General features: G+C 36.8%; 1 protein-coding gene across 21 annotated transcripts in view; it reads left to right on the top strand.

Annotated features, from left to right (window-relative positions):
- Positions 1-16830, top strand: part of FRYL (FRY like transcription coactivator) — a 286763-nt gene that overhangs the window by 178026 nt on the left and 91907 nt on the right. For all 21 annotated transcript variants that reach the window (XR_013417845.1, XM_078003390.1, XM_078003383.1 and 18 more), the window contains 5 exons: positions 1553-1639; positions 4697-4868; positions 5640-5772; positions 8791-8898; positions 12641-12878. Coding sequence is in view for 20 of the 21 variants with exons in the window: in XM_078003390.1 (XP_077859516.1) it covers positions 1553-1639; positions 4697-4868; positions 5640-5772; positions 8791-8898; positions 12641-12878 (738 nt within the window). In the remaining variant the exon portion in view is untranslated. The remainder of the gene's footprint in view (positions 1-1552; positions 1640-4696; positions 4869-5639; positions 5773-8790; positions 8899-12640; positions 12879-16830) is intronic.

The raw sequence follows: 16830 nt of genomic DNA, 5'->3' as shown, positions 1-16830 counted from the left end.
GAGTTTTTAGCATGAAGGGCTGTTGAATTTTGTCAAAAGCCTTTTCTGCATCTATTGAGATAATCATGTGGTTTTTGTCTTTCGTTCTGTTTATATGCTGGATTACGTTTATTGATTTGCGTGTGTTGAACCAGCCTTGCAAGGTGGAAGCACTTTTAATTGAAGAGGGATAAACAACATATCTCATAATCCTAATCTTAGTGCATTTACTAATTACTTCCTGAGTATCTTGAAGGATTTCTTAGAAAACTATTTTCATAGTCTACATTAATCTCAGTTCTTAGGTACTGATAATAGAATCCACTGTAGGTAGTTAAACCCAAAGGGATCTTGAAAGGAATATAGATAGCTCAGAGAATTTATAGTAGGGCTGAAGAAACGAATTCTAGTCTGAACGACAAAGAGGAAGCTGCCACCTTGGCCAAAATGAAACAGCCACCAGACAAGGAAGTCACCACATGTGGGTATGCTTCAGAATCATGCAGCATCTGCTAAGGTCCTCACCAGTAAAATAGATTCATTTCTCCCTGTCTTCCTCCTCCTCTTTACATATCCCAGTTCCCAAACAGACTCACATGATTATATCACTTGGCAGGGTTTGAATTATATCCTCAAGTTTTTTGTTATATGGGATCCTGAGAAGTACAAGTTTAGCTTTCTAGCCTTTGCAGTAAAGGAAGGATTATTAGAGGGGGATTAAATGAGTGTTAATGAGCCAATACAAGGTTTTGGTTACATTTCCTTTTGGGACATCCACCTTGGAGAAACATAGGTAAGGTTACCTCCTCAACATGGGAAAATGCTATGATTCCAGAATATTAATTTTATTCCCTTTCAACTGAAACTGTAGCAATCTAGATGATCCATAATACAATTGTTTTTGACAGTGAGGAAATAAAGAATATTTAAACAATTAGTACATTGTTATTTACTAGAGTACAAAAGTAATGATAATCGGATAAGTATAACAGTATCAGTAAGATTGATAAAAGCAAATTGTGCTTTAGATCAAGTGTTCAGAAAACTTGCGACATTAGGTTGCATCTGTTCTTTTTTTCCAGAATTGTACCCACTCCCTTGAATTAGTTACCTTCCTCCAGCACTCCACCAGAATTATAAAACTCCTTTCAAACATCGGTTAATCTTGTTAGTTAACTTTTTTACCCCCTGGGAGATTTCCTTCCTAGAGCCCCATTCTTCCTGACCCAATATGAACTCACTGCTCTCTAGGCCTGCTGCGTGGCTATTGTCTTGGGACTTCCTTTCATTGTCATCCTAGGAATTCTTTCACTCTGAATTTAATATGATTTTGGTGAATGAATGTTTAAAACTTTTATTCTGTTGGTTTGGGTATTAAACAAATTATTTGGTAATTAAATAATATAATCATGTATTTTGACCTTAATTCAGTGTATTTTTCTTCTGTTCAAGTATGAACTTTTTTAGGGCACAAACCTGTGTTGTTGTCATTGTATGTTATATTTATAATTCTTAGCGTGATGCCTAACACATAGTGGAAAGTTATAAGGATTTTTTTTTTTTTTTTTTTAAGGAACGCTTGGATTTTGCAATGAAAGAAATAATATTTGATCTTCTCAGTGTTGGAAAATCTACTAAAACTTTCACCATTAATCCAGAGGTAAAAAAAAATTATAATGTAATAATGTAAAATCCTATACTTTTTTTTTTTTAAGAGCATGATTTCTGGAATCAGAACTCTTAGATTCAAATCCCAACTCTACTTCTAATAGTAGCTGTGATTCAGGACAAGTTACTTAACCTTTCTAATAGCTGGCCAAATGATTTAATAATAGGTTTTTTTTTTTTTGAGACAGAGTTTTGCTCTTGTCGCCCAGGCTGGAGTGCAAATAATAGTGTTTAAGTGTGGTAGAAAATAAAGAGGCCGGACGTGGTGGCTTATGCCTGTAATCCCAGCACTTTGGGAGGCCGAGACAGGCGGATCACCTGAGGTCGGGAGTTCGAGACCAGCCTGATCAACCCCGTCTCTACTAAAATACAAAATTAGCCGGGCATGGTGGTACATGCCTGCAATCCCAGCTACTAGGGAGGCTGAGGCAGGAGAATCGCTTGAAGCTGGGAGGTGGAGGTTGCAGTGAGCCAAGATTGTGCCATTGCACTCCAGCCTGGGCAACAAGAGCAAAACTCTGTCTCAAAAAATAAAAATAAAAATAAATAAAGGAAAATTTTGTCAGGTTAGTCAGCTCAGCTGGCTCCTGGTAGTTATAACGTGCTTAGGTTTTTTTTGTTTGTTTGTTTGTTTTGCTTCACATTGTTTGTATTTAATGTGTTCTTCAATAAATCTCATTCATTCAACATTTATTGAGCACCTGAAATGTGCCAGGCAATGTTCTAGGTGTTATAGAAAAAGCAAAAATTTGTTCCCCCCCCTGCCAAAAAAAAGTCAACATTAAAAAAGTGATTGTTATATCCTGCTTCCATGGTCTCATTATTCATAGTAAACTCTAATTCATTCTTTAGACGTTAGATTTTCAGGGTTTTTCAAAATATTTCATAAATTCTTTATTGGAATCTAATTACATTTGAGAATATAAAAAGGCAAAATAGGTGTTATCTGTTTTCTTTTTTCTTATTTATTTTAAATTATGATCTTGATCCTAGATATGTGTAGTCAAATCCTAAGATATGTGTTTATGTAGTTAACAATGAGTTGGAAAGATAATGCAGCTTTTCATTTGTAATATTTTTAAGATAGTTTAATAACTATTTCCAGATTTTGAAAGTGAGCAAACACAATTGTTTGTATAGCTGACATACTTAACATGTTGGGGGTACATGTATCCCAGTGGGTGTAGAAGGTAGTTCACTGGAATTCGGGAAGAAAATAAAGCTTTTATTTATATATTTTTTTGGTTTCTACCAACAAAAATGGTTTCCAGCAACAAAAATTATGAAACAAAAGATATTTTCTTGAACATCCATTTTAAGAAAATATTCACCCCATTGAATAAATTTATTTCTGAAAGTAAGTTTTTTTTCTTACTGAAGTTCTCATACTAGGAGTAAAAAAAAAATCAGTTCTGGGTTTTTTTGTGTGTGTGGGCGTGGTGATTGTTATTTATTAGGTTTACTTTGTTAGGATTATCTTAAATCCGTATTTTCTTTTCAAGAACTTTTGTAAGAGCTAGTTTAGTTAAACATAGATAAAATTATCCATTAGCCCATTTAATCAAATACATGCAAATTGCAAGACACTGAAAGAATGTATAAGTGAAGCTACCTCTGTCAACTCGACTACATTGTGGAGTTTTTCTGCTGCTTTCAAGGTGTCATCTTTGACTATGTGACATGTGACTGACTTTGTGATACTTAGACCAAGGGAGGGCACCAGTACTATGTCGTATATAAAGATGAGTGAAGCTTAAAATTTTAATCTTACTTAGATAAAAAATATATATAAATAAGAGCTTTATTTTCTTCCCATATTCCATTGAGCTACCTTGCACACCCACTGGGATATGTGTACCCCACTTGAGAGACCACTGGTGTAGATCAAAGATAATGACAGCTCGGGCTTAGATCGTAGTGGTGCAGATAGAGGAGCATTCACTGAGAAAAGAAACATTGAGAAGGAATCAAATCTGGGGCAAAGTCATGCATTTGGTTTGAACATGTCTAATCTGAGGCATCCAGGTAGAGGCATGCAAGTAAGAGATGTCAGATGGGTCTGAGGATCTGAGTTCAGAGAGAGGCCAGGCTTAGAATTTGTGGGTGATCTGGTATGGGTGGTAATTGAAGTCATGTAAGTATATGCAGTTGCTTTGGGAGGTAATAAATAATGATAGGAGAAGGCAGCCTAGGAGAACCTTGCCTTGAAGCAGTCTAACATTTAATACCCAGGTAAAGGAGGCCAAACCTGAAATGCAGATAAAGATGACACAGCCAGCAGTGGAACGTAGATACCAAAGGAAGGGAGTGTTTCAGGAGAGAATGGGTACTTGACCTTGTCCATGTTGCTGGAAAATCAACTAGCATGCTATAAATAGGCCTGCTGTTTTCAGCAATATGGTCACTGATGAGTGAGAATGGCTTCAGGGAAGTATTTGGGGAAAGTTTATTCCATTAAGATAGCAAGTATACTTAAGAGAAATGGGATATACTCAGTTGAAAGGAAAATGTTGAAGATGCAAGAAAGAAAAGATGTAATTGGTGCTATAATGTTTCCAAACATGCAAGAACAGATGAGATTCCAACAACTAGGAAGACTGTCACTCCCTCACTATACCAAGAGCAAAAGGGAGGGAGAAGAGGTCCAGGTATAAGTAAATTAGTGTGATTTGTAAAGAGAGATTGAAGAAAGTTGATGATTTTTTTTTTCTTTCCGTGAAGTAGAAGACAAGTCATTTTCCTAGAAAGGGGAGGGGACGGGACCATAAGAGGATAGGAGAGTTGAGGAAGAGGATTGCTATAAGCCTTAGAGACAGTAAGGAAGCCAGTTATCCTCAGAAGTAAGTGAGTGGCATTTGGGGATTTGATATTAAAGCAAACTCTAATGCTTCGGCTGGTTAAAAATGTTGGACAGAAAGGTTAGTGTTCCTTCTATCTTCCTTCCTTCCAGCCCCCCGCACTCTGATGTTACTGATGAAATATTTCTAACATGCAAAAAGGGTAATTTATGACACTCATCTCTTCCTTTTGAATTTTTTTTCCTTTGAAGAGAATGAACATAGGCCTCAGAGTCTTCCTTGTAATAGCAGACAGTTTGCAGCAGAAAGATGGCGAACCACCCATGCCAACAACAGGAGTTATTCTTCCCTCAGGAAATACTCTTCGTGTAAAGAAAATTTTTCTCAATAAAACCTTGACAGATGAAGAAGCAAAAGTCATAGGTTAGTTTAACTGAAGTTAAATAAGTTGCTTTGTAATACAGTTTCATATTCTTTTATAAAAGTCTGATCAAATCTAAAATGTATATAAATTTGCCTAATACAGTTTTTCCAGTATATACAGCTGTACAAAATGAATACTTCTTTTATTTGTTTATTTACTTTTTTGAGATAGAGTCTCACTGTGTTGCCCTGGCCGGAGGGCATTGGCACAATCTTGGCTCACTGTAAGCTCCACCTCCCAAGTACAAGTGATTCTCATGCCTCAGCCTCCCGAATAGCTGGGACCACAGGCGTGCACCGCCACGCCTGGCTAATTTTTGTATTTTTAGTAGAGATGGGGTTTTGCCACATTGGCCAGGCTGGTCTTGAACTTCTGACCCCAAGTGATTCCACTTGCCTCAACCTCCCAAAGTGCTGGGATTAGAGATGTGAGTCACTACATTCAGCCCACAGTGAATACGTTTTTTTAATAATAGTCATGAGTCTTCATGTTAAGAGTTTTCCAGTTAAATCTTTATTTTATCACAGGATCCTATTCACTGCATTCTGTCCTTTCTTCAACTTAATTTTAGTCCCCTGCATAATTTTCACATACTTTCTCCAATTAGTCAAATATGCTGAAGCTGATCATCAGGGAGATATGTCACAGTTGAAACCCGTTTTGTGGCAACAGTAAGCTATCACTTAAAGATTATTAGGCTTTTACTATAGAAAGTAAGTATTCTTTATCTAATTTCAGATATTTTATAACTGTGAAGTTTTTTCCCCTAGGAATGTCAGTTTACTATCCTCAAGTAAGAAAAGCATTAGATAGCATCCTCAGACATTTGGACAAAGAAGTTGGGAGACCAATGTGTATGACCAGTGTGCAGATGTCTAACAAGGAGCCTGAAGACATGATTACGTATGTAGTAAATTATTTGCCTTCATTGCTATTTCAGTTTTTCTAAGACAGTACGGGTGGTTCTTGCTTACCTGTCTCCTTACTTTGTCTTTGGAGTTCTTCCATGTTTCCATCTGCTGCAGTTTTCAATACAGTGATTCCTTCCATGCACTCAGTTTTATTCTTTAAAGTGCTGTCAAACTGGTATAGATAGCAAAACTCACTCTGGATCCCAGTCTGGTGTGTTGTCAATGACAAGGCCCTACACTTACTCCGTGAGCAAATATGAATCCTAGGTACCCCGGATGTATGTGGGCGTGATTGGTTTATTACATCAAATAAATACTTTTACTGCCAAAGCCCTAGTTAAAAAAAAAAAAAAATCCTGAAAATCTGAACTCTGATTATTTTTGACTCCTAGGAACTAAGGGGTGATATAGAGAGGAATAGCATGAGTAGTTTTTTTAGAAACAGTACCTCATCCCACCCCACCCCTAGGGCCTTGTCATTATTTGTCATCTCAGCATCTTTTTTTCTTGTTAGGGACTTCCTCCTCAGGAAACTGTATGTTATGGCAGTAACTTATTTTATTTGCTAGAAAACATCTACATATTCTCTGTAAGGGAGGAGATTCTTTTGGATATTAATGTTTGCATTATAGGTCTTAGAATACCAAATTTGATATTTAATCTCTAAATTTATTTAATATACAATTATTATGTACTACTATATGCTAATATCTCTGAGAGTTTCTTTAATGTGAATTTTTTTGCCAATGTTACTTCCTGTGGGAAATCTTGTTTTTCATCACAACCACTTCCCTCATTTAGTCAGTTAGTGTGCTTTCACCCAGTTCCTCTGATACCTATATAGCATATTTCTTCTGTAACTCCATTAACTTTCTCTTCTATTTCAGTGTGCTTTAATTTAGGATCTTTGAGATAGAGAGCACCCTCTCAGTGACTAGGAGAAAAACAAGATAGCAATAAGGATTTTATTACTTACACGTGGGTGGGGGACACTGCACATGTGGAGGCCACGCTCACGGAGGTCAGGAAGCATATGTAGAGAGAGAGAAAGAGGCCCATGGGCCGATGACTTTTTTGGGTTGAGCGTGTTATCCAAACAGTTACCTAGGGGTAATTCTAATTGGTGGATTGAAAGCAAGCAGGCATGAGTTCAGGAGGTCATGCTGTACCTGAGAGGTGGTCACTGGAGCACATCTGCATAGTCCATGTGGGGTACGCAGGTCAGTGGGGCCAGTCAAGTAGGCTGCATCTAAGTATCCATAGGGAGGTGATTACCAGGAAGAAGTTGTGTAAGACAGATACCTGAATCAACCACATTAAAGAACTGGGGGATGGAGTGGGATGTAGAACTGGAAACTGTTTCAAGGGTGACTGCACCCTTTTTCTGGTATGAGAAAATCAAACATTTAAAATGGGTGCCAAAGCAACATAAAATTATAAGAACACACTACACAGTGATGTTACTTTTTCTTTCTTTGTGGTACTTCCTCTTTGTTAGCCAATACCCTCTTTTGATTATCTATTTTTGTAACATGTCATGTGAGTTATCCTGGGAGACCAGGAGGCAACACCATTGCACACTTTGCTGTCTGTGTATGAACTGAATAACAGATGCACCTTGACCAATCACCGACAGCCTTGATGGAAATGACAGTGATTATGATGTGCAGTGTGCTTTATGGACCAAAGAGCCAAAGCAAAGTTTATTTATGCCATTACTTAACATATGGTAGCTTAAATTTCAGCTGCCTTTTTGGGGACTGGTATTATTTACCTAAAGTATGGTAACTGAAATTCTTGCATTTTGAAACCATGTAAAAAGAGGACTGGCCATATGAAATCTCTAAAAGGATTAGTGAGTCCATTGCCACTATAACAAATACCCAAGGCTGCGTGTGGTGACTCATGCCTGTAATCCCAGTAATTTGGGAGGCTGAGGCAGATGTATCACCTGAGGTCAGGAGTTCAAAACCAGCCTGACCAACATGGTGAAACCCCATCTCTACTAAAAATACAAAAAATTAGCTGGGCGTGGTGGCAGGTGCCTGTAATCCCGGCTACTCAGGAGGCTGAGGCAGGAGAATCGCCTGAACCCGGGAGGCGGAGGTTACAGTGAGCTGAGATCACACCATTGTTGCACTCCAGTCTGGGCAACAAGAGCAAAACTCCATCTCAAAAAATAAAAATAAAATAAAATAAAATAAAACCCAGAACACTGAGAATATCCAAATTCTTTTCTACATAAGGATTATTTTATTAGGCCAACTGAAGAACAATTTAGATGAAAGAAATTTAAAAGGCCTCACCTTCAAATACAGACCAAAATAAAAACCAGTATATTAAGAGGTTAGACATTTAAAATAAATGAAAGTATTGAATAACTAGAAGAAAATATAGTAAAATTAAATTGTATTAAGCCTCTAGAGGTACCAGGATTTTCAAAAACCTGGCTTATTTTATTTCATATAAATTTTAAGTATGTGTATTTATGTGTATATATCACATGCAAGACAAGGACAAACAATATAAACACCTATATATGAGATGAATGTTTCTAAGACCTTTGTTAGTGGAGGATATTAAGTGAAAAACGATGTGGCTAATTTTGTAGGCCCCCCAAAATAACCAGTATTTAGTTATTTAATGATATCAATGTTATTATTTATTATTTTAATATTTATGGGAGGCTAAATATTAAATAATCATCTTAAATATTAAGATTAATTATAAATAATCTGTTTAGCTATTTGTTATGTAATAATGGTTGTAATGCTTCTTGTCTAGTTACTGAAAACCTTTTTGTTTGCTGGCTTTCTTTTGAATTATTTCTGTATTCTTTTGTCCATATATAGACTAATAATTATCTACAGGATTTATATGTATTTTTTTAATATTAAATACATTAACCTTTGGGGGAGGGCTCCCACTTTCTGTAGCTATTTTTCCAAGTTTGATTTCATTGTCTAGCATATGTATTATGTTTCTTATTAAATCCTATTGTATTTTTCAGGGGGGAAAGAAAACCCAAGATTGATTTGTTTAGAACTTGTATTGCTGCAATTCCAAGGTTGATTCCTGATGGTATGAGCAGAACTGACCTCATTGAATTGTTAGCAAGGTAAATGAGGATTACTGTTTGCTATGTTAAGTTTTATGTCTTCTGCTCCTTTATATTTCTAATATACCTTTGTTACTGTTATCACTAAAAAGGCGATGATAAAGACATTTCTAATCCTTTATCTGATTTACTTTCTAAATTTCTATTTTGTCTTTTTTTGTTGTTATTAAACACATTTTCCTCACTAATTTTTAACTTCTCAAGTTCTTCTAGATTCCCCCCACAAATCCTATCTTTCAGTTCCCTATTTTTCCATGTAGTATTCTTTCCTGGGATTTCTGTAACACATTATCCCTTAACATATGGGCATTATCAGTGTATGGTAATTCCCAGTTAGGCAATTAATTATTGTGTTTACTCTTACAGTCATTTCTTTAGTATCTCTGGTGGTAATTAGGTCTCATTTGTGCTTTTTTCCCCCCATGGCAGAACTGTGGCATTCAAGTTTCTCTCTCTCTTCTATTAGGCATGTCATAGCTCTGTAAAATGAGTACATAACCTGACAACCAAACTTAAATACTAGCTCCTGATTCTAAGTTGAGGCAATAGCCTGTTGAAAACCTGCTTTGCTGATGTAGTTAGGGATTCCCTACATAAGAGATCAGCACATTTTTCTGTAAAGTACCAGATAGTATTTTAGGGTTTTGCAGATCATTATGATCTTTGTACTGGGTCCAATTATACAGTTTGATAGAAGTAAGACCTAGTGTTCAGTAGATCAGTACAGTGACTGTAGTTTACAATAATCTGTTGTACATTTCAAAATAACTAGAAAAGAGTAAAGGTTTCTAACATAAAGAGAAGACAAGTATTTATGGTGATAGATATCCTCGTTACACTTATTTGATCTTTACAAATTATATGAATGCATTAAATTATCACATCTACCACGAAAGCATGAACAACTATTGGGTATCAGTAAAACAAGCAAACACATACTCATCTCTGCCATTATAGTACAGAAGCAGCCATAGACAATAGAGTGTGCATGACTGCATTCCAATAAGCATCTGGCTGGATTTAGCCCTTGAGCCACAGTTTGCCAGCCCCTGTCCTAGATGGACAAAACAAATACAATGACTATAGCAGAGCAGCGATACTTGACTATGTTGAAAGGTGTTTACTTGTTGCTGGGCATTTATCACTTCGGTGTAAGTTAAATTCATAATAAATAAACAATTAATAGACTGTTCCAGCAATCCTTTCTCCACTTCCGAAGCTTTTCACACACCCTGGCACTACCTTATCCTCAACTATTACCTGTTGTGATCAGAGATTTTATGTCTCCTGTGATGATTGTGAAAGAAATGGGTTACTTTGCATTATATAAATTTGTTCCCTTCCCACAGTCTCCTAATTTTTTTGTGAATTAGATTGCAGAGTTACAGAGTTCATGCCAGCATTGGAAATAAGAAACATTAATTATGTATAGCACTATTCCTTGAGAGAGCAGTAAACAACTACTGTTCAGTTCTGCTCTTACTCCTCCTATTTCAACATAACTCATCTACATCTTTGTGGGTGTTGATCCACAAGAGTAGATCTCCCATCTTTTCCACGAGAATGAAACTGCAACTATGAGGGCCAGGGATGGGACAGCTTAGTAAAAGAGCAGACAGCTGAACAGTGAATGACAATTTGCTTTGCTGTTCACTTCGCTTCTTTCTCCTATGATATTTGTTTACTAATAGTTTACCTCAGTGGAAAGGAAGATCCCAGGGTCTGTTCTGTTCTCTCCTTTCTTCATATCATTTGGAATTGTGCTGTCTAAATCTTACTTACTTTACCATAAAGGAAGCAAGCAAACAAAACAAAGATGCTTTGTAAATTTGCAGACCTGTATCCTGTCCCTAAGGAAAGTTAATTAATTCCCCTGCCTTTAATTAACCAAGCTTTACTGTTATTCTGCTCTGTACAATGAGCAGTTAAGTCACACATGTATACCCTGTATCACACAGATAGGAGTTTAACATAGATATTTACATATTCATGGATTTAAGGAATGTTGAAATAACCTTTAAAGTCAGCATCACTGAGGACTGTCACTCTCTTCTCCCATATTGTGTCTCCTGATGTCACTATTGGAGACAGAATACTGGGCTAGACATGCTTAATTTGACCCTGTTTATTTCTCAAGTGCTGATGGAACTGCTGCTGCTTTGTTGCTTACTCCTCAGTCTGTCTAGCTATAATACATCTCGTTAGTCTCATTGTCAGTTGAAAGTTGGCTTAGTGATGACTAGAACTAAGTTCAGCAGGGTGAATACTTATATCTCCTTTCTCCTAAACTGCACAACTTTCCACCTCTGTCTTGGATAACTCCATTTTTCCAGCTTCCCAAGCATGTAATTGTATATTTAATATTATGTACTTACCTTATTCATTCAGACTATTTCTAATTCTGATACATCTGTCTTTGTAGTCAATTACTAACATAATTCTCTTCAGACCCAAATCAGAAACTCTTTATTCATATAATATTATTATATAATGGTGGCTCCCACTACTGTAGCCATTTTTTTTTTAATTTCTTATTTATCATTCTCTTTTATGTTCTGGTAAACTTCTTAACTAAAATTATATTCAAAGCCCCATTTTGATGTATTTAAAAGCAAACTGTATATAGCGTCTCCTAATTTGTTTAAACTCTCTTTAGGACCTTATATGCTGAGTCAACCCTTTTTTTTTTTTTCCTTTTTTTTTTTTTTTTTTTTTTTTTTGAGATAGTGCCCTGCTCTGTTGCCCAGGCTGGAGTGCAGTGGTGCAATCTTGGCTCACGGCAACCTCTGCCTTCCGGGTTCAAGTGATCCACCCGCCCCGGCCTCCCACAGTACTGGGATTATAGGTGTGAGTCACTGAGCCCAGCCTTATTTTTTTTTCTAGGCATGTACCATTTATGATATTACTCCTAAATTTACTCTCATTCTTACCTTCAATAATTATTCTATTACATTGATTCCATCTTCATTTGTTGTATATTCTTCTTCACAATCAGCCATCTTATATTTAACTGTAACTTCAGTGCATATAAAGAATGATTGAGCAGTGGCTCATGCCTGTAATCCCAGCACTCTGGGAGGCTGAGGCGGACAGATCATGAGGTCAGGAGATCCAGACCATCCTGGCGAACACAGTGAAACTCCATCTCTACTAAAAATACAAAAAATTAGCTGGGTGTGGTGGCGGGCACCTGTATTCCCAGCTACTTGGGAGGCTGAGGCAGGAGAATGACGTGAACCCAGGAGACAGCCCTTGCAGTGAGCTGAGATCACGCCACTGCACTCCAGCCTGGGTGGCAGAACGAGACTCCGTCTCAAAAAAAAAAAATGATTTGAGATAAATCGTGTCCTTACCAGTGATAGCAAAGATTAAATAAATGTGAAGATAGTGCTAAGATATCATATGATTAGATACAATTTTTGATTGATTATAGGATAACCATACAGTATTTTAAGGATTAAAGGATTTTAAATGGAATTCTAATGTCATTTGTATCAAACTTATTCAGATTATAGTAAAAACACCAATAATAGGAATAGATTCATATGTGAATTTAAACAAATGAGATTATAAGCTAGCATAAAGTTAAATATAGCATGAAAAAGTGAACATTGGTTGTTATCTTCATATTTCTTACAAAACAACTAGAGGACATATATTTTAATGTCATAGTTTTAAGTTTTAGATGATAAAACTAATTGAAAGGTATTGAAGTTTGCTAATGGAATTTTGTTCTTGGTAGGCTCACAATTCATATGGATGAAGAACTGCGTGCTCTGGCTTTCAATACTCTGCAGGCACTAATGCTTGATTTTCCAGATTGGCGGGAGGATGTTCTTTCAGGATTTGTTTATTTTATTGTTCGTGAAGTGACTGATATCCATCCCACGCTTCTTGATAATGCCGTAAAGATGTTGGTACAATTAATAAATCAGTGGAAACAAGCAGCCCAAATGCATAATAAAAACCAGGACACTCAGGTACCAGATTCTTTTCTATTGTCCCTTTGTATGTGGTCAGTGCTAAATGACCAATAATGATTTTAATACAGATTTACTTTATCAAACACTAACACTATTATTAGTTCTATTCACTCTCAATGTGTTCCTAATCCCTTAAACTGAACATTCCCATAGTTCATGTAGTAAATATATAGTGTTTATGCATCTAACTTTTCTAATCTTCTTCTTTGGGTAACAATTAGTTTTTAATGAGCATGGAAATTAGAGATAATTCCAGCTCACTTTTAGGTTGTTTCCAGTATATTTAAAGCCAATACAATAAATTTTTGGTAGTCTTCCATTTGGGTCATTTGATTGTTTTATCCATGTCACCAGTCCCTGTTTCACGTAAGACAGTAACTGTGCTCCTTAACCATAAAAGATGCTCAAATCATTGATTTGTGATAACGTATAAATCATAGAACCTTGGAATTTTAGACCCAAGCCATTGAAGTTAAACTAGCTTCTCAACCTATAATGACCATACAAATCAGCAGGGCCCTAAGAAAGAGTTTCTTTTTTTTGTTTTTTTTTTTATTATTATTATACTTTAAGTTCTAGGGTACATGTGCATAACGTGCAGGTTTGTTACATATGTATACTTGTGCCATGTTGGTGTGCTGCACCCATCAACTCGTCAGCACCCATCAACTCGTCATTTACATCAGTTATAACTCCCAATGCAATCCCTCCCCACTCCCCGTGATAGGCCCTGGTGTGTGATGTTCCCCTTCCAGAGTCTAAGTGATCTCATTGTTCAGTTCCCACCTATGAGTGAGAACATGCGGTGTTTGGTTTTCTGTTCTTGTGATAGTTTGCTAAGAATGATGATTTCCAGCTGCATCCATGTCCCTACAAAGGACACAAACTCATCCGTTTTTATGGCTGCATAGTATTCCAAGGTGTATATGTGCCACATTTTCTTAATCCAGTCTGTCACTGATGGACATTTGGGTTGATTCCAAGTCTTTGCTATTGTGAATAGTGTCGCAATAAACATATGTGTGCATGTGTCTTTATAGCAGCATGATTTATAATCCTTTGGGTATATACCCAGTAATGGGATGGCTGGGTCATATGATACATCTAGTTCTAGATCCTTGAGGAATCGCCATACTGTTTTCCATAATGGTTGAACTAGTTTACAGTCCCACCAACAGTGTAAAAGTGTTCCTATTTCTCCACATCGTCTCCAGCACCTGTTGTTTCCTGACTTTTTAATGATCGCCATTCTAACTGGTGTGAGATGGTATCTCATTGTGGTTTTGATTTGCATTTCTCTGATGGCCAGTGATGATGAGCATTTTTTCATGTGTCTGTTGGCTGTATGAATGTCTTCTTTTGAGAAATGTCTGTTCATATCCTTTGCCCACTTTTTGATGGGGTTGTTTGTTTTTTTCTTGTAAATTTGTTTGAGTTCTTTGTAGGTTCTGGATATTAGCCCTTTGTCAGATGAGTAGATTGCAAAAATGTTCTCCCATTCTGTAGGTTGCCTGTTCACTCTGATGGTAGTTTCTTTTGCTGTGCAGAAGCTCTTTAGTTTAATGAGATCCCATTTGTCAATTTTGGCTTTTGCTGCCATTGCTTTTGGTGTTTTAGACATGAAGTTTTTGCCCATGCCTATGTCCTGAATGGTACTACCTAGGTTTTCCTCTAGGGTTTTTATGATGTTAGGTCTAGCATTTAAGTCTGTAATCCATCTTGAATTAATTTTCATATAAGGAGTAAGGAAAGGATCCAGTTTCAGCTTTCTACTTATGGCTAGCCAATTTTCCCAGCACCATTTATTAAATAGGGAATCCTTTCCCCATTTCTTGTTTCACTCAGGTTTGTCAAAGATCAGATGGTTGTAGACGTGTGGTATTATTTCTGAGGACTCTGTTCTGTTCCATTGGTCTATATCTCTGTTTTGGTACAAGTACCATGCTGTTTTGGTTACTGTAGCCTTGTAGTATAGTTTGAAGTCAGGTAGCGTGATGCCTCCAGCTTTGTTCTTTTGACTTAGGATTGTCTTGGACATGCGGGCTCTTTTTTGGTTCCATATGAACTTTAAAGCAGTTTTTTCCAATTCTGTGAAGAAACTCGTTGGTAGCTTGATGGGGATGGCATTGAATCTATAAATTACCTTGGGCAGTATGGCCATTGTCACGATATTGATTCTTCCTATCCATGAGCATGGTATGTTCTTCCATTTGTTTGTGTCCTCTTTTATTTCACTGAGCAATGGTTTGTAGTTCTCCTTGAAGAGGTCCTTTACATCCCTTGTAAGTTGGATTCCTAGGTATTTTATTCTCTTTGAAGCAATTGTGAATGGAAGTTCATTCATGATTTGTCTCTCTGTTTGTCTGTTACTGGTGTATAAGAATGCTTGTGATTTTTGCACATTAATTTTGTATCCTGAGACTTTGCTGAAGTTGCTTATCAGCTTAAGGAGATTTTGGGCTGAGACAATGGAGTTTTCTAAATATACAGTCATGTCATCTGCAAAGAGGGACAATTTGACTTCTTCTTTTCCTAACTGAATACCCTTGATTTCGTTCTCTTGCCTGATTGCCCTAGCCAGAACTTCCAACACTATGTTGAATAGGAGTGGTGAGAGAGGGCATCCCTGTCTTGTGCCAGTTTTCAAAGGGAATTTTTCCAGTTTTTGCCCATTCAGTATGATATTGGCTGTGGGTTTGTCATAAATAGCTCTTATTATTTTGAGGTACGTTCCGTCAATAGTGAATTTATTGAGCGTTTTTAGCATGAAGGGCTGTTGAATTTTGTCAAAAGCCTTTTCTGCATCTATTGAGATAATCATGTGGTTTTTGTCTTTCGTTCTGTTTATATGCTGGATTATGTTTATTGATTTGCGTATGTTGAACCAGCCTTGCATCCCAGGGATGAAGCCCACTTGATCATGGTGGATAAGCTTTTTGATGTGCTGCTGAATCTGGTTTGCCAGTATTTTATTGAGGATTTTTGCATCGATGTTCATCAGGGATATTGGTCTACAATTCCCTTTTTTTGTTGTGTCTCTGCCAGGCTTTGGTATCAGGATGATGTTGGCCTCATAAAATGAGTTAGGGAGGATTCCTCTTTTTCTATTGATGGGAATAGTTTCAGAAGGAATGGTACCAGCTCCTCCTTGTACCTCTGGTAGAATTCAGCTGTGAATCCATCTGGTCCTGGACTTTTTTTGGTTGGTAGGCTATTAATTATTGCCTCAATTTCAGAGCCTGCTATTGGTCTATTCAGAGATTCAACTTCTTCCTGGTTTATTCTTGGAAGAGTGTAAGTGTCCAGGAAATTATCCATTTCTTCTAGATTTTCCAGTTTATTTGCGTAGAGGTGTTTATAGTATTCTCTGATGGTAGTTTGTATTTCTGTGGAGTCGGTGGTGATATCCCCTTTATCATTTTTTTATTGCATCTATTTGATTCTTTTCTCTTTTTTTCTTTATTAGTCTTGCTAGCGGTCTGTCAATTTTGTTGATCTTTTCAAAAAACCAACTCCTGGATTCATTGATTTTTTGGAGGGTTTTTTGTGTCTCTATCTCCTTCAGTTCTGCTCTGATCTTAGTTATTTCTTGCCTTCTGCTTGCTTTTGAATGTGTTTGCTCTTGCTTCTCTAGTTCTTTTAATTGTGATGTTAGAGTGTCAATTTTAGATCTTTCTTGCTTTCTCTTGTCGGCATTTAGTGCTATAAATTTCCCTCACATTTAAAGCACAGTGTGTACTGCTTTAAATGTGTCCCAGAGATTCTGGTATGTTGTATCTTTGTTCTCATTGGTTTCAAAGAACATCTTTATTTCTGCCTTCATTTCGTTATGTACCCAGTAGTCATTCAGGAGCAGGTTGTTCAGTTTCCATGTAGTTGAGCGGTTTTGATTGAGTTTCTTAGTCCTGAGTTCTAGTTTGATTGCACTATGGTCTGAGAGACAGTTTGT

This window comes from Macaca mulatta, chromosome 5 (assembly GCF_049350105.2).
Source record: "Macaca mulatta isolate MMU2019108-1 chromosome 5, T2T-MMU8v2.0, whole genome shotgun sequence".
Taxonomy (NCBI): Eukaryota; Metazoa; Chordata; class Mammalia; order Primates; family Cercopithecidae; genus Macaca; species Macaca mulatta.
Note: the sequence above shows the minus strand (reverse complement) of the source record. Positions and strands in the feature narration are given on the sequence as shown.